Below are 22,279 nucleotides of genomic sequence, written 5' to 3'. Positions count from 1 at the left end.
AATAATACTCAGTCATGAAGAACAATGAAGTTATGGCATTTGCCCATAAATGGATGGAACTGGAGAATAGCATGCTAAATGAAATAAGCCAATCCCAACAAAGCAATGTTTTCTCTGATTTGTGGATACTAACCCAAAACAAGGGAGGTTGGGGAGGGGAATAATAGAAATCCATTGGATTAGACAAAGGGAAACAGAAGTGAAGGGAGCCGGGAGGGGATTAGGAAAGAGTAGAACTTTCCTAGCCTTGTATTTGAATATATGACCAGGGCAACTCTACATCATGCACAACCACAAGAGTGGGATCCTAAATAGAATAAGTTATACTCTATGCATGTATAATTTGCCAACATACATTTTAATGTCATGTGTAACAAAAAAAAAAAAGCAAATTAAAAAGTAAACATGCACTTCTAAGTAAAAATAATCAGAGAAAATTCTAGAAGGCTAAATATTTGCTCAGTATTCACTCAGTTTATTTATTATAAAACGATTGAAACTCAGCTCAATTTTATTGTAAAGTATATTTTTTTCTCTTGTTTCATTACACAGATATATAAAATCATTGAACTAGGAGGGAAGCAGTTGATTTATTTGCAATAAAAAATGAGGTAGCAATGCCGGGCTTTGCAGGAGCGCCTGTGCCTGGAGCAAAGGCTCGTGCTGCTCCCGGCAGCAGTCCTTTTCAGTGACAGGCTCTTCTAGCATGCAGCCTTCTTTTCAGGGGTCTCAAGATTTCTGTGCATGATTCATGTTTCTCTAGAGGGTGCAGGGAAAGGAAGCCAGGAGGTGAACATTGATCAGAACACAGGGCAGACAAGCTAGATGTGCTCTTTTCTTGCCAGATCAGAATCTGGAGCGACACCAGGAAGACTGTCACTGTTTTCTTGTGTCTCTTTCCCAAGATGAGCTGGAGGTCAGCACTGGGGGCTCCAGATGATGCAGCCTCATTGGTCTCCTGTGGCTGCCTGACTCCTCCTCCTCCTGCTGAAATGCCAGGTCTTCTGGAAGCCAGTCTGAGCCTCTGGGGTTCCCAAGAGCCTGTTTAGATTCTTGTATCATCCTGTACAATTACTTTACCTAGTCCTTAAGTATCTGCTAATATCTGTTTAATGTCTCTTTTACCTAGAGTCTAAGCTCCATGGTGTAGAGGCCAAGTCAGTATTGTTTTTGTTGTATTCTTGGAGTCTGGCCAAGCACTAAGACATAATATCTGTAGTAAAATGAATGTATCTTTGTGCATGAATGATTGAGTAAATGATTGTGTGAATGAATGGTTGTTAGATACTGAAACCTCTGCCAGCATCTCTGCCCATTTGAGTGACAGACTTGTTGAGCATAAATATATAGTTGCAACACACTGGCCCCGTACTTACCAGAAGTATCTGAGAGGGGGAGACTTGTGTGCTGTATCTCAGCGATCTCATTCTGTGCTTAGCTTATAGGTCTAATTTCTCTGGGCGTTGTCTTTCTCCATAGATTTCTTGTAGCATATTTCCAGCCCAATATCTTTATGTGTAGCACATTCGCCATCTGGGGATAAGCTTTGATTAAAAGATGAAATCTTTTATTCTTTTAAAAGATATTTTCCTCTGTCTTGAAGATTGTTTTGATGTCTCTCTTACTCTTTGTCAGAATTTTCTCCTCACACCTCTTGCCTTTACATCAGAACATCAGAACCAGGACATTCTGTACTCTGGTCAGCACTGGTCGCTTCTCCTCAGGTGGACACTGCCTTTCTGGTCCTCTGATCTGAGGACGCTGAATCTGAGCAGCTTTATTTGCTTATGTGAATTTGATGTGCTTTGGGATGGAGGGAATTTGCTCTATACAAAAATTTGGTACATCCCTTTAGCTAATCGAGGCAGGGGAGTGTTGTTTTTCTTTCCTTATACAGAAAACCTTTTATTGTCAACTAACCATTAAAGGAGACCAGAGGAAACGGTTTGAGCTAATGATCTGCTAGGCAGGTCTGGGTTTGAGCCTTCACAAGTGAGGTTCCTGCACAACCTGCACGGGTTGTGGCCCTGTCCTCTGCTGCAACCTGGCTCTTTCCTGGCTTCCATTCCACTCGCTACCAGCCTGTGCCTCTGCTGTTTGCTGCTTTGTCCCCTTCTGTAATTTTCAAAATATTATTATCCCATGTATTTATTTCTTTACCCAACAGTGTACTTATATAATATACAAGACACTCTGTTAGAATGGTCCTGGTAACACACACACACACACACACACACACACACAACCACAGAGCCTGTTCATTTTATTATTATTCACCCATATCACAAATTTCCTAAGAAAAATAATGGAAGCAAAATTATTTAAAAAAATTTTTACTATGAGAAATTTGAGGTCTTTTGTAATCATTTCTTTCACTTTGGGGGCATTTGGTTATCCACTACTCTGTACAGTTGACTACAGATTCACTTTAAGAAGCTTGAGAGCTGAGTGCAGTGGCGCATGCCTATAATCCCAGCAGCTCGGGAGGCCAAGGCAGGAGGATTGCAAGTTCAAAGCCAGGCTCAGCAATGGCGAGGCGCTAAGCAACTCAGTGAGACTCTGTCTCTAAATAAAATAAAAAATAGGGCTGGGGATAGGGCTTAGTGGTCCAATGCCCCTGAGTTTCACAATTCCCAGTACCAAAAAAAAAAAAGTTTGGGAATAAAGTTTGTTCGTAGACCTGCTGTAGGAGCCAGTTAGTCTGCATCCTCTGCATCCCTCTCTTTCTTTATTGTTTCTATTCATCATTTCCCAGTTCTTTGTCATAATAAGAACTGCAGTGGTTACCAGGCAGTTTCCTATTCAAAGCATTTTCTGATGATCATAGTGAAGTTATTCAAAGAATTTAGTGAATTAGGCAAAGCAAAATTTTAATAAGATATGAACAAACTTTTAGGCAAAGCTTTACATTTTCATCACCTTTTTTTTTCCTCCTCAAATGAAGTTTCCATGTTTTATGAGATCTTTTCTAGGCTGTTCATCTGGCAGAAATAGATAGGTTTTTATTTTTGTTTCCTTTTTTTTTTCTTTTTTAATATCTTTATTTTTGTTTCTTTCTTTACTATTTAAAAAATTTTTATTGTTGGTTGTTCAAAACATTACATAGTTCTTGATATATCATATTTCACACTTTGATTCAAGTGGGTTATGAACTCCCATTTTTACCCCGTATACAGATTGCAGAATCACATCAGTTACACTTCCATTGATTTACATATTGCCATTCTAGTGTCTGATGTATTCTGCCTTTCCTATCCTCTACTATCCCCCCTCCCCTCCCCTCCCCTCCCCTCTTCTCTCTCTACCCCCTCTACTGTAATTCATTTCTCCCCCTTGTATTATTTTTCCCTTTCCCCTCACTTCCTCTTGTATGTAATTTTGTATAACCTTGAGGGTCTCCTTCCATTTCCATGCAATTTCCCTTCTCTCTCGCTTTCCCTCCCACCTCTCATCCCTGTTTAATGTTAATCTTCTTCTCATGCTCTTCGTCCCTACTCTGTTCTTAGTTACTCTCCTTATATCAAAGAAGACATTTGGCATTTGTTTTTTAGGGATTGGCTAGCTTCACTTAGCATAATCTGCTCCAATGCCATCCATTTCCCTCCAAATTCTATGATTTTGTCACTTTTTAATGCAGAGTAACACTCCATTGTGTATGAATGCCACTTTTTTTTATCCATTCGTCTATTGAAGGGCATCTAGGTTGGTTCCACAGTCTTGCTATTGTGAATTGTGCTGCTATGAACATCGATGTAGCAGTGTCCCTGTAGCATGCTCTTTTTAGGTCTTTAGGGAGTAGACTGAGAAGGGGAATAGCTGGGTCAAATGGTGGTTCCATTCCTAGCTTTCCAAGAAATCTCCATACTGCTTTCCAAATTGGCTGCACCAATTTGCAGTCCCACCAACAATGAACAAGTGTACCCTTTTCTCCACATCCTCGCCAGCACTTGTTGTTGTTTGACTTCCTAATGGCTGCCAATCTTACTGGAGTGAGATGGTATCTTAGGGTGGTTTTGATTTGCATTTCTCTGACTACTAGCGATGGTGAGCATTTTTTCATGTACTTGTTAATTGATTGTATGTCCTCCTCTGAGAAGTGTCTGTTCAGGTCCTTGGCCCATTTGTTGATTGGGTTATTTGTTATCTTATTGTCTAATTTTTTGAGTTCTTTGTATACTCTGGATATTAGGGCTCTATCTGAAGTGTGAGGAGTAAAGATTTGTTCCCAGGATGTAGGCTCCCTATTTACCTCTCTTATTGTTTCTTTTGCTGAGAAAAAAACTTTTTAGTTTGAGTAAGTCCCATTTGTTGATTCTAGTTATTAACTCTTGTGCTATGGGTGTCCTATTGAGGAATTTGGAGCCCGACCCCACAGTATGTAGATCGTAGTCAACTTTTTCTTCTATCAAACGCCGTGTCTCTGATTTGATATCAAGCTCCTTGATCCATTTTGAGTTAACTTTTGTGCATGGCGAGAGAAACGGATTCAGTTTCATTTTGTTGCATATGGATTTCCAGTTTTCCCAGCACCATTTCTTGAAGATGCTATCCTTCCTCCATTGCATGCTTTTAGCCCCTTTATCAAATATAAGATAGTTGTAGTTTTGTGGATTGGTCACCATGATCAAGTAGGATTCATCCCTGGGATGCAAGGCTGGTTCAATATATGGAAATCAATAAATGTTATTCACCACATCAATAGACTTAAAAATAAGAACCATATGATCATCTCGATAGATGCGGAAAAAGCATTCGACAAAGTACAGCATCCCTTTATGTTCAAAACTCTAGAAAAACTAGGGATAACAGGAACATACCTCAACATTGTAAAAGCAATCTATGCTAAGCCTCAGGCTAGCATCATTCTGAATAGAGAAAAATTGAAGGCATTCCCTCTAAAATCTGGAACAAGACAGGGATGCCCTCTCTCACCACTTCTGTTCAACATAGTTCTCGAAACACTGGCCAGAGCAATTAGACAGACGAAAGAAATTAAAGGCATAAAAATAGGAAAAGAAGAACTTAAATTATCACTATTTGCAGATGACATGATTCTATACCTAGCAGACCCAAAAGGGTCTACAAAGAAACTATTAGAGCTAATAAATGAATTCAGCAAAGTGGCAGGATATAAAATCAACACGCATAAATCAAAGACATTCCTGTATATCAGCGACAAATCCTCTGAAATGGAAATGAGGACAACCACTCCATTCACAGTATCCTCAAAAAAAAAAAAAATACTTGGGAATCAACCTAACAAAAGAGGTGAAAGACTTACACAATGAAAACTACAGATCCCTAAAGAGAGAAATAGAAGATGATCTTAGAAGATGGAAAAATATACCCTGTTCATGGATAGGCAGAACTAACATCATCAAAATGGCGATATTACCAAAAGTTCTCTATAGGTTTAATGCAATGCCAATCAAAATCCCAACGGCATTTCTTGTAGAAATAGAGAAAGCAATCATGAAATTGTTTCATTTTTTTTTAAAAGAGATGTGTGTGTGTGAGAGAGAGAGAGAATTGCTTAATTTTTTTTTTTTTTTTAAGTTTTCGGTGGACACAACATCTTTATTTTATTTTTATGTGGTGCTGAGGATTGAACCCAGCGCCCCTCATATGCCAGGCAAGCGCGCTACCTATTGAGCCACATCTCCAGCCCTTTGTTTCATTTTTAATTTTTTTTTTTAGTTGTAGATAGAATGAATACCTTTATTTTATTTATTTTTATGTGGTGCTGGGGACAGAATCCAGGGCCTCACTCACGCATACGAGTCAAGTGCTCTACCACTGAGCTACAACCCCAGCTCCAAGTAGGTGGGTTTTTAAAAGTTAAAAGTTCATTTTGCAGATGAGTAGCTGTTTTGCTTTTTCCCTGATATGAGCACTTGAGCCCCAGGACTCTACCACTGAGCTACATCTCTATCCTTTGTTTTTTTTTTTTTTTTTTAATATTTATTTTTAGAAGTAGTTGGACACAATATCTTTATTTTGTTTATTTTTATGTGGTGCTGAGGATTGAACCCAGGGCCTCACATGTGCTAGACGAGCACTCTACTACTGAGCCACAATCCCAGCCCCCCCTTGTTTTTTTTTAAATTTTGAAACAGGGTCTTACTAAGTTGCCCCATACCAACATCAAACTTGTGATGGTCCTGCCTCAGCTTCCTGACTGTGCCAGCTTGGTTTGCTGTTTTTAAGTTGAGTTAACGCCCAAAGCTTTGTGATGTAAGGGAGAGGCTCATTTGGATAATAACTTATTTCAGGTTGAGTGTCCCTTATCTGAAATGTTTGGAATTGAAAGTGTGTACAATTATGAATTTTTAAAATATTTTGAATATTTCCATATATGTAATGGGATATCTTAGGGATTGGATTTATATCTAAACAGAGATGAATTTGTGTTTAACCTACATGTTATTCCAGGGTCTGAAGGTAATTACACCTGCATTTTGGCTACAGTCCATTACCTGAGGTCAGGTGTGGAATTTTTCACTTTGGTATCATGTCCATGTTCAAAAAGTTTTAGATTTGGGAACATTTTGGATTAGGGGTGGTCTACCTGTGTTATCTTCATTAGATTTGACTTCATCTATAATCAGCTTTGAGCATAGCTTGTAGTAAACTTCAATTAAAATGTGATTATAATTTTTCATAACATTTTAGAAATTGGATTCAGATCTTAATGTAAACATTAAACTGAGTATGAAACCTATATTGTTTCAAATATAAAATATTTGCCTTTAATTTGATTATATGTATTTTCCATGATTTTTAGACACATCCCCTGCCCTTCCCTGCCACTTCCATGCTAGGGATCCAATTTGCACAGTGCTAGGCAAGTGTTCTGCCGTGGAGATTCACCCTCAGGCTGAGTACCTGCTTTTTTTTTTTTTTTCCACTTGAATATTTTCCTTCCTCTTTCCATTAATGTCTTAACATTTTAATTATGAGTTATGAGAGCTTCTGGCTTTTGTAGCTTTTCCCATGTTTCCGTGGGGTTCCTAATGTCAGTCTCCCAGAGTTAGATACAGTTTCTGGCTAAGTGCTGGTCGTGTTCTTTCTTGTCTACTTTCTCAGCTCCCTGTGCTCTCACCTTTGAAATTGTTAGATATTTTCAACCTCAGCTTGCTTATGCAGAAGAGCAGAAAAGCAAACAGGGAAAGGTGAGGTTGAAAGTGAGGGGACCTGAGTACTCGTCCTCCACTCACCCTGTGTAGCTTGTCTCACTTTCTTCCTCCTCCAAGTCCCCCTGTTTTTCTATGCTTTTCCAAGTACTTGTGTTGATGTTTTTGTGTTTTATCTGGGGGGGAAAATCAGTGGGCAAACAAGCCTGTCGATGGCTCATGGCACTGCAGTGGAGCTGGAATCTAGCTGAACTTTTAAGCCTTGGCATGAGTCTCTACGCTATGGTAAGGGAACAGTGCATTCTTTTCCCCTTGTGAAGCTCATGCCTTTCATGGATTTTCACTTAGATCTAAGCATACATTTCCAACACTGCTTCCAGTTTCTGCTACATCTCCACTGAAGAAGCATTTGGGAATGTACTGTAAATCCTTCTAAAGCTTGGAGTTGAGATTTCTGTTTAATTTTATCTTGTAACTTTTTAAACAAAATATGTGCATTTTAAACACTTTAATTGGCCCAGCAGAGAATTCAGAACTGGTGTCAACTTAATTGCTACTGCCTGGCTTCTCCTTCATATGTTGTGATTTGTTAATATGAAATTGCAAAATGAAAAGTAATTTTTGATATAGTATTTTTTTTTTTAATAATACTTTCTAAAGGGCTTTTGTCTCTGGCAGTGTAAAACTCAGCAAATAAGAGGATCTTGGCTTCATAGGTACATGAAAACATTGTCAGTCCCTTGTTTCAACACCTTGGAACTTGTCCTTAAAAGTTTTATTGTTTCATTTTTGTTTTTTAATATGATCATCAGGTGCTTTGATTTCTGTGGATGTTAATTAGCATTTTTTTGTTTTATTTTGGGTTTTGCAGTTTGTATGTTTGGAATGCTTGTCTTGGAAATACTGTAAAATGTTTATGGGGACATTTTCCTTGGGAAATTTTAGCTTACTCCTCTGTCTGCTTGCTTGACAGCTGTTTCTTCACTTCTAACTATGTTATTAATTCAAAAAGCTGTCAAGCTGTTAGCAGCTGCCCACTGTTTTCATAAGGGCAAAATAAGAAAGGATCCAACTAGTGTCAGAAACGTTTAGGTTAGATTGTAGGAATAGTTTTCTGACAGTTCTGATATAATTTGTTAAAAGCTAAGTTGTAGAATTAAATAAAATTAAAAAGCATAAAATCGTATTTGTTGAAAGATAAAACACCCTCTGAAGGTAGGATGATGCGCCACCTGGCTTTGGAATTCCCTGTGGTTCCCGGATTCTGCAGCCTGGGGTGTTTGTGGTGCTGCTGTTTCTCACACAACCAGCTTTCCCCAGGCCTTTCTAGCAGCACCTCAGGACTCCTCTATGCAGTAGTTACTCTTTAAGTTGATAACATGTTTATTTTGGAATTATTCCTTTAGCCATAGTCAGACTGATCATGTATTTAACGTTCAGGTGCGAACATCAAAATATAAAACTGGTTTGCCTTTAAGAAATATAGTGACTAGACTTACCCCCTCAAGAACAAAAAATAATAAAAAAATGAAGAATTAAATTTTGCTCATGAAATTATAAATGTAATAACTTGTGTTTTACCTTTTATCACTAGTCCTTCAAAATATAACTTTATAACCATTTCTCAGACATTTAAATAGAATAATATCTAGCACTTATTAAATGTCTACCATGTGCTATGTAAAATGCAGTTAATTTAGTATACACTATACTGTTTAATTCATATAATGGTCCTGGGATATTTGGTTTTATTATTTTTAAGTCATAATAAGGAAGAAATATAGAGATTGAAGTATATTATTCAAAGTATGCAATAAGTAGTGGATTTGAGATTTAAAACCAAGATAATTTCTCACAAAGTTTTAAAATTTAGAAAATAAAAAGAAGCAGAATATAAAATTGTGAAAACATTAAAATGTCACCTGAATCACACAACATGTCGCATGGGGGCTTGCATTTTGAAAGGCTAGAAGGAAATACACCACACTGCTGGTGATGGTTAATTTTAGGCTTTTGGAAATACAGATAATTATTTTCTCCTTCATGATATTTTATAGGTTGTATTTATTAAATGTCAGCCATCATAATCATTAAGGTAGAAGTTGTCAGTATTATTTAAACAAATCATTTTTAGTTGTAGATGGACATAAATAACTTTATTTTTATGAGGTGCTGAGGATTGAAGCCAGTGTCTCACGCATGCTAGGCAAGCGCTCCACCACTGAGCCACCGCCCCAGACCTTGTCACTATAATTTTTATGTTATTTTTCCCTTCTAATTTTTTATTTATTTTTATTGAAAAAAAGTCACAGTTATATACATTTACGGAGTACAATGTGATATTTTGAATTTAGCATAGTCTGATCTTGTTTCAGAAGGTTTTCATTGGTGCATTATAACTATGCATAATAGTTGGATTTCATTGTTATATGTTCATACACACACATAACGTAATTTGATTAGTTTTTTCCTTAGCACCTTCCCTTTCCTTCCTCACTTCCATGTCCTGATCTCCTTCCTCTACTTTTATTTTCATGAGATCCTCCCTGTTTTCCCCTTTATTATACTAGCTTACACATGTAAGAGAAAATATATGGCCCTTGACTTTCTGAGACTGACTTATTTTGCTTAACAATGGATAGTCTCCAGTTTCGTTCTGTTTCTTTTTGGCTGAATAGAACTTCATTGTGTACATTTTCTTTATTTCCTCATTCATTCATGGACACCTAGGCTGGTTCCATAATTTAGCTGTCATGAGTTTTGCTGCTGTAAACACGGTTGTGCATATATGGCTGAAGTATGCTGACTAATTCTTTTGGATAAATACTGTGGAGTGGGTTACCTGGATCAAATGGTGTTTCATTCCTAGATCTTTTGAGGAACCTCCATACTTACTGATTTCCACAGTGGTTGTACTGATTTACAATCCCACCAATATAAGTGTATAAGTGTTCCTTTTGTTCCACATCCTCTCTGGCATTTATTATTATTTGCATTTTTTGATGACTGCCATTCTGACTGGAGTGAAATGAAATCCCAATGAGTTTTGGTTTACACTTTCCTGACTGTTAAAGATGTTGAACAGTTTTTTATATATCTGTTTGGCCACTTGTATTTCTTTTGAATAGTATCTATTTAGTTCATTTACCCATTTAGTGATGGGATTATTTGTTTCTTTGGTATTAAGAAGTTTTTTTGAGTTCTTTATACATTCTATATATCAATAGAAAGATTAAAGATTTTCTCCCATTCTGTAGATTCTCTCTTCATGTAGAAGCAGAATCTTATGTTGCCATCTTCACCTGGAATTTATCTACAGTTACTCTGTTTTGGTGCTCATTAAATCTACCTCCGCATTCCTCTCAGAGCCATCTGCCCTGAATAATTCCTTTTGCCAACACATGGATCTTCATAGACGATAAGCATCCCTTTATTCACTTTGTTTATTTACATTCTAGAGAACTAAAGAACTAACTTAATAGAAAATAGCCCTCTCAGTGTGTGTGTCTCACAGATTGTCCTAAAAGTTTTCCCTCTTGCATTTTCTCACAATGTTTCCTCTTTAAAATAAATCAGATCATTTAACTTATTTTAATAGTCTCTTCTGTTACATGCCAGCAATATGGGAAGCATTCTAGAAGAGATCAGGAAGAGGGGCTTCTATGATAGTGAAAAGCATGTAGATTCTCCACGAATTCTTGCAACTTTACAGGAGTGGTTTCTAAATTTACAAAAGGAACTTAACTCCACCACTTTTCATAGTAAAGTGGGAAGTGAAACTGAGGATCATATACTTACAATGCTTAGTTGGTAGCCCTTCATTTTAACCAGTGTAACTAAGAAAGCAACATCTTGGAAGTTGCATGTTTTTAACTAATTTACCTTTTCCACACAGTCCTTGTGTGGAAGTCAGCTTCATATGTGGAGAAAGTGTTGGGCCAGTGGGAAAAATTGAGGGGTTGTGTGGCTCTCACTGTATCCCCGAGCAGATCGGTTCAAGGAATAGATAAAATGCATGTAAAAAGATAGTTGGGTGGCTTCACGTGTAAATGTTAAACTTATAGATCAAGTTCTAAATCCTCAGATGCAGTTTTGAGATTTGGTATTATGTTCTAGCTTCAGTGTTATTTTAGATTGCCCAGTTATTGATATGGAGCTTGACATTTATGTGAACTCTACAGGATCCTGTGTAGCTGTTGATACCCATATCCAATAGCATTGTGTTGATTGCTGCTGTATTTTGAAGAGTGTGTAGGTGCTTCTTTTTTAAATTTTGTGCTGAACTGCATTAAGAAGTTACATGAGACGCGTACTCCACACAGGCAACCTTTAATACTTTAAGAAAGCATCATTCATCAAATAGGGGAGTATTTATTACAACATGGAGTCTCTTATAGTTAAAAAGAAATTCGGAATGGAGAATGTGTCACTCCGGCCCCAGATCTCTTTTCATTCAGTTTTGGATTGATTGTTCATCAAATTCCCACTTTTTCCTGCTATACTCAAATCCCAGTTATCATCTCATGAATCTGTTTCTTAGTTTCCAAATACCTCCTTCCTCCCTCTCCCCCTCCTTCCTTTCTTTTTTTAAAATTATTTTTAAATGTAAATGGACACAATATCTTTATGTATTTATTTATTTTTAAATATTTTTAATTTTTAGTTGTACTTGGACACAATACCTTTATTTTACTTATTTATCTTTATGTGGTGCTGAGGATTGAACCCAGGGCCTTGCCCGTGCTAGGTGAGTGCTCTACCTCTGAGCCACAATCCCAACACCCCCGTATGTATGTATTTTTATGTGGTGCTGAGATGGAACCCAGTGCCTCACATGTGTGAGACAAGCACTTTACCACTGAGCTACAGCCTCAGCCTTCTTTCTCTCTCCTCGCCCCTCCCTTCTCCTTACCTCCCCTCCCATCCTTCCTTCCTTACTTTCTAACAGAGGGGTGTTCTACCACTGAGCCATATCTGCCAGCCCTTTTGATTTTTAAATTTTAAGACAGGGTGTCCCTGAGTTTCTGAGGTTGCCCTGGAACTTGCCATCCTTTTACCTCTGCCACCAGAGTCACTGAGATTGTAGGCATGCACTGCCACCACTACCAGTGCCAGGCTCCTGGCTTCTCTTTTAATGCAAGTTTTCAGATATCTAGTTGCCCAAGTCTTTATCCTTAGTGTTCCCCCAACTCCCTTTTGCTTTTCAACCCACCCCCTTCAGATATAATTAGTTTTCAAGATAAATTGATCTGCCTTATTTTTTCCTCTACAGCCTCCCTGCTCTTACTTTATTCAGACTATTGCCAACTCTTACCTGAGTTACTGTAGCAGCCTTCTGAACTGGTCCTACTCTTTACACTCTTGCCCCTGCCCCTATTCTAGTCTTCATGCTAACTTGTAATCGCAGTGATCTTCCAGACGTGCAGATCCCATCCTGCCATTTCCCTAATTAAATAGCTTGATTTCTCCCTTGTTGTAGGATAGAGGCTAAATTTTAGCCATCCCGATATACACTACAGTTAGTTTTCCTAATGTATGTATAAAGTTCTCCCCTAAGGCATTTTATTGTTACTTTCATCTAGGTAATTCCTGTGTTCATCAAATCTATGTCATAGGTCAATTCTAAAGAGGCTTTTTTTTTTTTTTGACCATCTATTTAAAGTCAGTGACTGCCCTTTTAGTAAATTCCATGCAATATAGTTATTGCCTGGAATTGTATTTTCAGGAAGCAGCATGATATGAAATGGTCATTTATTCAGTATTTGTTTGATTGATGCTTCTTTCTGCAAATGACCTTGCGTCAGTTTTTTCCTGAAAGACTATAGATATAGAGACTTTCTTACTAACTTCTGCTAACTCCCTACAACCTTAAGCTTTTCATCTGTATAGTTTTTTTTTTTTTGTTTTGTTTTTTGTTTTTTTTTTTTTTTGTACTGGGGATTGAACTCAGGGGTGTTTAACTATTGAGCCACATCCCCAGCCCTTTATATTTTATTTAGAGATAGGGTCTCACTGAGTTTCTTAGGTCCTCGCTAAGTTGCTGAGGCTGGTTTTGAACTCTTGATCCTTCTGCCTCAGCCTCCCGAGTCTTTGGGATTACAGTCTTGTGCCACTGCACCTGGTTCATCTATACTATCCTTTTCTGTCATTGCTGGGGAAGATTCTATTTGGGAAACATTAGATTAACTAAGTACGAAGTGAAAATATATGTGCAGTAGACTAGAGGAATATTAAATATCTTTTAGGAAGTTTAGTGGTGAAAGAAAAAGTAGTAAAATTTAGGTAGGAAGAATATCAAAGTGTATGTTTTGAAGGATGGGAAGAACAATATAATTAATATATAAATAAGCATAAGAATATAAGTTATAAAGCTCTAGATTATGATTTCCAACCTATTTTAATGTACCTATATCAGTTTTATTGACACAGTTGCAGAATTGGAAACTTGGGGTTTAATGGATTAGTGAAGACTACAGTTAAGACAGGAATAGAGAAGGGATCACTGATAAAGCAAGGCCTAGAATGTCAGGAAAGAGACAGAATTCTCTCTCAGTTCTGTAGATCCCTTCATTGTTCAGGGAAGTGAACCAGTTCCTTAGCATGGGACTGCCAGGTTCATGAAGAGGACTTTTTTTCTTTTTTTTTTTTTTAAAGTGAATGTTCAGTTGTCTGGTTAGATTGTCTTAATTTTTCTTGAGGAAGAGCCCTTCCCATCTCTTGATCAAAGTGACACTTCTTTTTTTTTTTTACTACTTTTTGCTGCTTCTGGTGATGCACACCTGTAATTTCAGCTCCTCTGGAGGCTGAGTCCAGAGGATTGCAATTCCAAATCCCCCTGGGCAATTTAGTAAGACCCTGTTTCAAAGTAAAATAAAAAGTAAAAAGGTCTGGGGATATCGCTCAGTGGTAGAGCACTTGCATAGCATGCACAAACTCCTGGGTTTAAATGAACAAAAGAAAAAAATCATCTCTCATGACATAGATTTTCTTATTTTAGTGATTTTCAAAATGTGTGTTTCATGAAAGTGTCTCGGGGTATCTGTTTATAACTTCCTCTTATTGAAAAAAAAAAGACTACTGACTACTTAAAAATCAGACGTCTGATATGTATTAAGTAAAGAATTTCAGCACATTGAAGATTACCAGATTATAGTGCTGGTTAATTTAATTTCAGAGTTACCTTACCTGAATTACTGTAGCAATCTTCTAAACTGGTCCAACTCTTTACACTCTTGCCTCTGCCCCTATTCTAGTCTTCATGCTACCTTGTAATCATAGTGATCTTCCAGAAGTGCAAAAGAAAAAAAAGGAAAAAATCCTTCCTAGCCATTTATATGCATGTAATTGTATTTTTAAGAATCATTGATTAGGAAGGATGTACCCACTTCTAAAGACATTTTATCTATATTGTATACTTACCTATTAGCATGAGAAATTATCCATCCTGCTGCAGTACTTAGTTTATATAAATAACTCCAGTGCTCCAAGGAAGGGGCATTTGCTGCTTACAGAGCTTGTGCAAATCTTGTCTACTTCTTGCTGTATGATAACTGCATAGTAACCAGTAGTGATATCATGAATATCATAATGATATAGTATTACTAAGTTTAAGGGGTTTTATATTTGTGATAGTTATTACAAACACTGCTTTTATCGAATAAATATAGTATATGTGTACTTCATGTATATGCATGTGTGTGTATGTTTATATAGTTTACTGTAAAAGACAATAAACTGAGAAGTTCTGATCTGCTTAAACCACTCTCTACAGTAATTCTATTGCCAGATCTGCTGACCATTTCTGCTTAGTCCTCTGTATTTTCTGTTGTCTAGTGATTTGATGACCTTTAAAATTCTCTTCCTAGATGTTGTTTTCATTTGTGTGTGTGTGTGTGTGTGTGTGTGTGGTTTTGTTTTGCTGCTGGGGACTGAACACAGGCCTCCTACATGCTAGGCAATTACTGTACTATGAGGCCATTACCTCAGCCCCCAAATATTTATTTTTTTTCATGAGGGAGATGTTAAAATATTTAGAGAGAAGTGACATTGTATCTGAAGCTCACTTTATAAAGGTTCTACAGAAAATTAAAGAATTTCAAAAAACTAAGTAGGTACGTCAGTGTGCATATTGATTACTTGTATGTCCAGAGAGAATGTGAGATTACTCATAAAACAAATGGGGCAAAGATTAAAAACTGGTGAATTTTAGTAAAAAATATGCAGAGATTTATTATACTGACTTTTCAACTTTTGTCTATGTTTGAAAAGGTCAGAACACCAGAGTAAGCCAGCCTGGTTGTACCAATAGTAGCTGCTACAGTGGTTTGGACTTGGGATCTCTCTCAAAGGCTGGTGTGTGAAGGCTTGATCTCAGTGCGTCAGTAATCAGAGATGGAGTTTTTAGGAAATGATTCAGTCATGGGCTCTCTGACCTCGGTGATGGGTGAATCCCCTGAGGGAGTTGTAGCTGTTGGTGTGAGAGTGTGATGGTGAGGCCGATGTGGAGGAAGTGGGCACAGCGGGTATGCCCTGGAAGGACTTGTCTTGTCCCTGCTAGCCTCTTCTCCCCTCTTTCTGCCTGCTCTGGCTGCCATGAGTAAGCAGTTTTGTTCTGCCTCTCCCTTCTGCCTCACCACAGGCCCAAGCAGTGGATTAGGCTGACCATGGACAGAAACTTCTGAAACTGTAACCAAGAGATCTTTCTCCAAGTTGTTTTTTCTCAGCACTGCACAGCTGAGTAACACAGTTGTCCTCTGTGGTAAACACTAACTATGATCCTGCCAGTGATTGCTGGACAGTTTAGGACCTTAAACTCATGTGCACTGCTCTCAAGTTCAATTTTAATTTTATTGGTAAAATTAGAAAAAAAAAAGAAGAAAGAACTAATAGGCAAAATAAAATTCAGTTCTGATGATGTTGCAGAGAGACTTACTGCTGGTAACCTTAAAATAGAGAAAATGTTTGGGATAATAACTTCCATTATGCATTAAGAGACCTATAATTCATGCCTTTTCATTTAATAATTCTTACTTTTTAAAATAAATCCTGAGACAACAACTTAAAAGAAATAATTAAATGTGATCTCATGTTTATCATGTGGTACTCTTCTGGCTTTCTGGGCAGAAAACAGAAACAGAAAACAGAAATATCCAAATTCTATAAAACTATGGAGGTTCATTTGTAGTTGATTCATTAGGAATTGTTTCCTAATATTAACAAAGCCCCTCTCTTCTCCTTTAAATTTGTCAATTGCCTGTTCACTGACTTCTCATTCTGTTTTTTTTCCTCTTATCTATAAAATGTAGGTGATGCCCACCTCTCTGCCTTTGACCCACATCTCTCTTCCCTTGGTTGGTAATTTTTATTGATCTCATGGCTTCTAGTACTGTTTGTATGTGAATCTCTCTGAGATCTAATATTATAGTCTTATTCTTTTTCCAGAGCTCCATTTGTGCCATCTGTATTCCAACTGCTCATTTTTTGATCTTTTGAATATCTTGTTCCATGTTCAAACTTTATATATATAATCTATCTTTTTTTTTTTTTTTTTTTCCAGTGGGGCTGGGGATTGATCCCAGGGCTTGTGCATGTGAGGCAAGCACTCTACCAACTGTGCTATATCCCCAGCCCCCCTTAAAAAATCTATCTTAATTATTTTCCCTCCTAAATATTTTCTGTGGTTCATAATTTCTTTGCCAGTCCATCTGGAAATGTTTAGCATACATTTTCTTTCTTATTTTACTTCTAAAACCTTTTAAAGTATTGCTCTGCAGTACTTTCCAATGTGTTTCCATCATCTACATGTAGTTGCCCTAGTTCAGTCTATTTTTTTTTTAAATTTATTTATACTCTTGTGGTTTTGGTAATTGAACCCAGGACCTTGAGCATGCTGTACATCACTGTACCACTCAGCCACTGAGCTATACCCCAATCCAAGCTGTTTTTAAAGGTTATTTGCAGTGGGGCCTTACTCGATCTTCCTTCCCTGTCCTAAGCACTATCTTCTCTCTGATGAATCTTCTATCAGAGAAGCCTTCATGAAGCACAGATTAGACCACATATACTGCTCTCAGGATTAAAAACTTTCAAAGATTCTTAGTTTGTACAAAGAATATCTTGAACTACTTCATGGAGTCTTCAGGACCCTACACCTTACAGCTTCAACTTTATTTCCTTCCTTCAAATCTTGTTTTCTTTTCATCCTCTTTGTCTCATCCTATTTTTATTTCTCTCATCCTTTCCTTCTCCTGAGCATGTTGTCATTTTGTGGCCTCTGTCTGACCATTTCCTTGTTTTTACATCTCATTTATCACTCAGGAGTTGGCTTTCAATTTGCCTCCCAGCGGGAAGTCATATTTTCTTACTGGGAATTTGAAAAGGCTTTTCTGTGTTTTTGTTGTACTTAGTATACTCTTCATTATACTGTGGCTCTTAGGTGTGTGTTACTGGTTGTTTCTAAGTTCTCAAGGTTTTTAAAATCTGGATTTATGTTCTATTCTCCAGTTTTCTTTGTACATTATTTGGCACGTAGATTATTCGTAAGGCATATTTTTAAGTAAATAAAGCCTGAAGAGCTACTTTCTTTTGGAGGTTATTTCTCCCATCCAAGTACTAACCAGGCCCGACCCTGCTTAGCTTCTAAGATTAGACAAGATCGGGCACATTCAGGGTGTTATGGCAGTAGATTGGAGGTTATTTCTTAGTTGAGAGAAGGAACAGAGTTCTGAAGATATTCTACTTACATGCCAGAGACAAAACAATCAAATGTTTTACAAGGATTTTTTTTTTTTTTTTTAAAGAGAGAGTGAGAGAGGAGAGAGAGAGAGAGAGAGAGAGAGAATTTTTTTTTTAATATTTGTTTTTTAGTTCTCGGCGGACACAACATCTTTGTTGGTATGTGGTGCTGAGGATCGAACCCGGGCCGCACGCATGCCAGGCGAGCGCGCTACCGCTTGAGCCACATCCCCAGCCCCTACAAGGATTTTTTTTGAAAGTAATTTTGCTAAAAAAGAAGTATGAAGTTAGATATGTAGATGAGATCTTGGATCACTGACTCAAATCATTTTCAGACAGATGAAACCTACCTTTTAAAGCTATCAGGAAGATAGACTTAATAGTACATTTAATCATTCAAGCAATATTTATACAAGATTTACAAGTAAAAAATGCTGTCTTCAGTATTTCTACAATATCTAACTCATATTTTATGTATTCCTAGTTTAGCTCTTGATATTCTTTGAATTTTTTGGTGTTTAGCCTCTTGATTCTTAAGTGGATCTTTTCCTTCTAACAGTTCTTTTGCTGACGATGAGTTTTATTTTTCTTAATTTCTCTGTCATGGCAAAATTTACATTTGGAAAACATTCTGTTTTGCAGGTGTCCTGGTCAGATATTGGAGGACTGGAAAATATCAAATTAAAATTGAAACAGGCTGTGGAATGGCCCTTGAAACATCCAGAGTCTTTCACCCGAATGGGTATTCAGCCACCTAAAGGAGTTCTCCTATACGGGCCCCCGGGATGTTCTAAGACCATGATAGCAAAGGCTTTGGCTAATGAAAGTGGACTGAACTTTCTAGCTATAAAGGTAGGGTGTTCAGCTTTCTAGTACTGGCTGTGTTCTCTTCCATCGTCTTCCCACCCTCCTCCACTGACTTCTACCCTCAGGAGAGTGTGTAAAGTTGCTGCTTAATAAGTAGTTTATTTTTTATTTGAGATAGATGACAATATAATATGAGGGGAACAGAGACAAGAAATAAATTGGAGCATATGACTGTAGCAAATCATGGTGGACAGTATCTTGATTTTCAATATTTCTTAGACCCATGAGTACCAAAAACTACTCTTTTGTTTTTGATTGCTGTAATTATACTAAAGACTTTTTGTTTAAGAGTCAATTGTAAATGAGATAATGAATTCAGCATTTACACACATAGAATTTCCAAATCCAAAAGATACTTTTTTTTTTTAATGGTAAAATGTTAGATTCTTTTTGGGGAGCAGTACTGAGGATTGAACCCAGGGGTGCTTAACTACTGAGCCACATTCCCAGCACCATTTTATTTTTTATTTTAAGGCAGGGTCTTGCTAAGTTGGTTATGGTCTCATTAAGTTGCTGAGGATGGTCTTGAACTTGTGCTCCTCCTGCCTCAGCCTCTCGAATCTTTGGGATTACAGGTGTTCGCCACCGTGCCCAGCACAATGCTATATATATATATATATATAAATTTTTTTAGTTGTAGTTGGTACAATATCTTTATTTATTTTTATGTGGTGCTGAGGATCGAACCCAGTACCTCATACATGCAAGGCAGGTGCTCTAGCACTGAGCTACCATCTCAGCCCCACAACGCTATATTCTTTAGAAATGCCTTTCTAGTCAGAGAATAGTACTTTTTTAAAAAAAATTTGTAGTTGTATACAATACGTTTATTTTATTTCTTCATTTTTATGTGGTGTTGAGGATTGAACCCAACGTCTCGCATGTGCTAGGTGAGCGCTCTACCACTGAGCCACAACCCCAGGCCCCATAGTATGGTTTTATTCTGAACTACACCCATACATGTACATTTTATTTGTTCATTGCCCTGTGTCAGCTGAGACATATAATTTTACTTGATATGTAGTTTCACTTTCAGACCAGATGTTAATCTTTCTTTTTATGTAACATTATTATACATTCAGTTAGTAAATACATATAAATAAAATCTTAAATCCATTTTTATGGATTATACCACCAAAATTTGTTAAGTATTAGTTTATTTCAGAAAAGCCACATGATGAATAAAGTATTTGGATATCACCAGGGAATTTTTCATATTATAAAATGTGTTTTCTATCATAGAATATTGAAATCATTGGCAGATGGAATGCATGAAACCTGATTTCAGGTTTTGGCATGACTTAAAATTTATATGGAATGATATTCAGATGTATTTGCTCCTTCTGAATGTCTTCAACATAGTTTCTTTTATCTCTTATTCTGAAAGATCTTGGAGAATGACTACAATGAAAGGTAATCCTTTTTACACTGATCAGGGAGAGCGAAGCAGCCATGGGTTTAAAGGGTGCAGGGATGAGATACTTTGAATCCCCAAAATACCTTGATTGTCTCTGGTCTGTTACCATATGGACACAGCTATTCTACTGGCATTTCTATGCTTTATCCAGTCATTTCCATTTCTCCGTTCCTGTTTTGTGTAGGCCACAATTCTATATTGAGAATATTGGAATGTTTTCTGTCTAGTAGAACATGAAACATTTGATGAGGACCTAATTTGAAGGTTTTAGACTTGTATCTCAAGGAGGAGCACTTCTATTTTCTTATAAGTAGCATTTTCTTGCTCACTGTTCTTAAAACGAGTGATGTTTTAACTCAAAATTCATTAAATTTTTAATTCTTTTTAAAAGGCTACGCACAGAAAAATGATGTTAAAAAGTTGTTGTTATTAAGTATTATTATTATTTTTTTACTGTGCTGGGAGTGAAAATCCAAGGCCTTGTATATTCTACACAAGTGCTACCACCAAGCTACACCCGAACCCAAGAAATTATCTTAATTGTTTGGGTTTATACATAACTCAGAAGTCAGGGTGTATCTTGGGCTGGGGCTGTAACTCAGTGGCAGAGTGCTTGTCTAGTATGTATGAGGCACTGGGTTCGATTCTTAGCACCACATAAGAATAAATAATAAGGGCATTCTGTCCATCTACAACCAAAAGAAAAAAGAAATCAGGGCCTATCCTAATTATTAATTTTTTATTTAATGTGTTTTGTTTGTTTGTTTTCTAGGTAGTACTGGGAATGGAACTCAGGGGTGCTGTACCACTGAGATACATTCTCAGGTCTTTTTTAAAAATTTGAGACAGGGTCTTGCTAAATTGCTGAAGCTTGACCTCAAACTTGGCAGTCTTTTTGCCTCAGCTTCCTGAGTAGCTGTTATTACAGGCATTTGCCACCACGCCTGACTGAATGGATGTTTATTCAGTATAGAATTTAATGTAGTTTAACAGTATTTTTAAGCTTTGAATCTAAGTATCGGATATTTTAATCAGCAATGATATTCATTTTACTATGCTTTCTACTTCATATTTTAAAATTTTTAAAATGAAAAGTTGAGAACATGAAAGTAATTGGTCTAATTACATACATGATGTTTTCTAAGGTGACTCAAGTGTTATAATTTATTTTGAGCTCTTTAAAATAATAAAATGTTACATTTTGAAGGTGATCAGAAACAAAACAAAACAGATGTACTGTAGAATTTCCTGTCCAGTTGGGAAGCAAAAGTACTCTAGACATATTGAAAGGAAAAACTGTTCCTTTCCGCAGTGGTGATCACCTTTCAGCCAAGATAAAGCATTTTGATTGATTTTAAACATTACTTTCTTTAAGTCTCTGAAAGAACTTTTGAGCTTCCCCTGTACATCTTTTATAAGTAGAGATCAAAAATATTTGTACTGTGCGTGGAGACTTCACTTTGGCTTGTGTCGGCTCATATTCTTGGCATATATAGATATGTTTGTGTAGATTTCAGCACTTAACATAAGCTTAAGTTTATTTTGTCATCTGGGTCATTACATCAGAATATTTTCCAGTTGAAATTTTTCTTCTGCTCTTCTCTTGCTTTTGTCTGGAGTATTCCTATAGCCTGATTGCTTTTGGATAGCTGGGCTGTTCTCCTTTGTGAAGAGCCATCACTGCTCTGGAAGAGTTGTTTGGTCTCCGGCAGGGGTTTCCATCCAGTTCTTTCTTGGTAGCATTAGTGAGGAAGAAATGTAATGAGCTTAGGATATCATTGACTTTTTGAGAAATCCTCTTCTCTATACTTGTCTCAGAGAGGAACTCTGCAAAGTACATGATGTTTTCAGTAGTTTATTCAGAGTAGTGCACAGTTCAAAGTAATTACCATTATTCATTTAACTTGGTCTCCTACCCTTCTGTTATCAGAGCTACAGGATAATCTGAACTTGGAAAATTCAGATGAAGTCCAAGTTCATTGATAGGCTTGCTTTTCGGTTATATAGACTATAGAGCTTCCAAATTGCAGATACTGAATGAAAAGCTGTGCAGTCACCTGTTTTATATACGGAATGCTTTAAGGTTAGTTATGGGGTTACACAGAAGATCTTGAGATTAAGCAACTTT

At 37.0% G+C, this 22,279-nt stretch overlaps 1 protein-coding gene across 7 annotated transcripts in view; it reads left to right on the top strand.

The window, feature by feature from the left end:
- AFG2A (AFG2 AAA ATPase homolog A) overlaps positions 1–22,279 on the top strand; it is a 271,565-nt gene that overhangs the window by 50,161 nt on the left and 199,125 nt on the right. For 6 of the 7 annotated variants that reach the window (XM_081303100.1, XM_081303099.1, XM_081303104.1 and 3 more), the window contains exon 11: positions 18,510–18,719. The exons of the other annotated variant lie outside the window; for it this stretch is intronic. In XM_081303100.1, the coding sequence (XP_081159226.1) occupies positions 18,510–18,719 (210 nt within the window). The remainder of the gene's footprint in view (positions 1–18,509; positions 18,720–22,279) is intronic. 7 annotated transcript variants of the gene reach the window in all.

Source organism: Spermophilus citellus (assembly GCF_964194105.1).
Source record: "Spermophilus citellus genome assembly, chromosome: 8".
Classification (NCBI taxonomy): Eukaryota; Metazoa; Chordata; class Mammalia; order Rodentia; family Sciuridae; genus Spermophilus; species Spermophilus citellus.
This window is presented reverse-complemented; position numbering and strand designations above follow the sequence as displayed.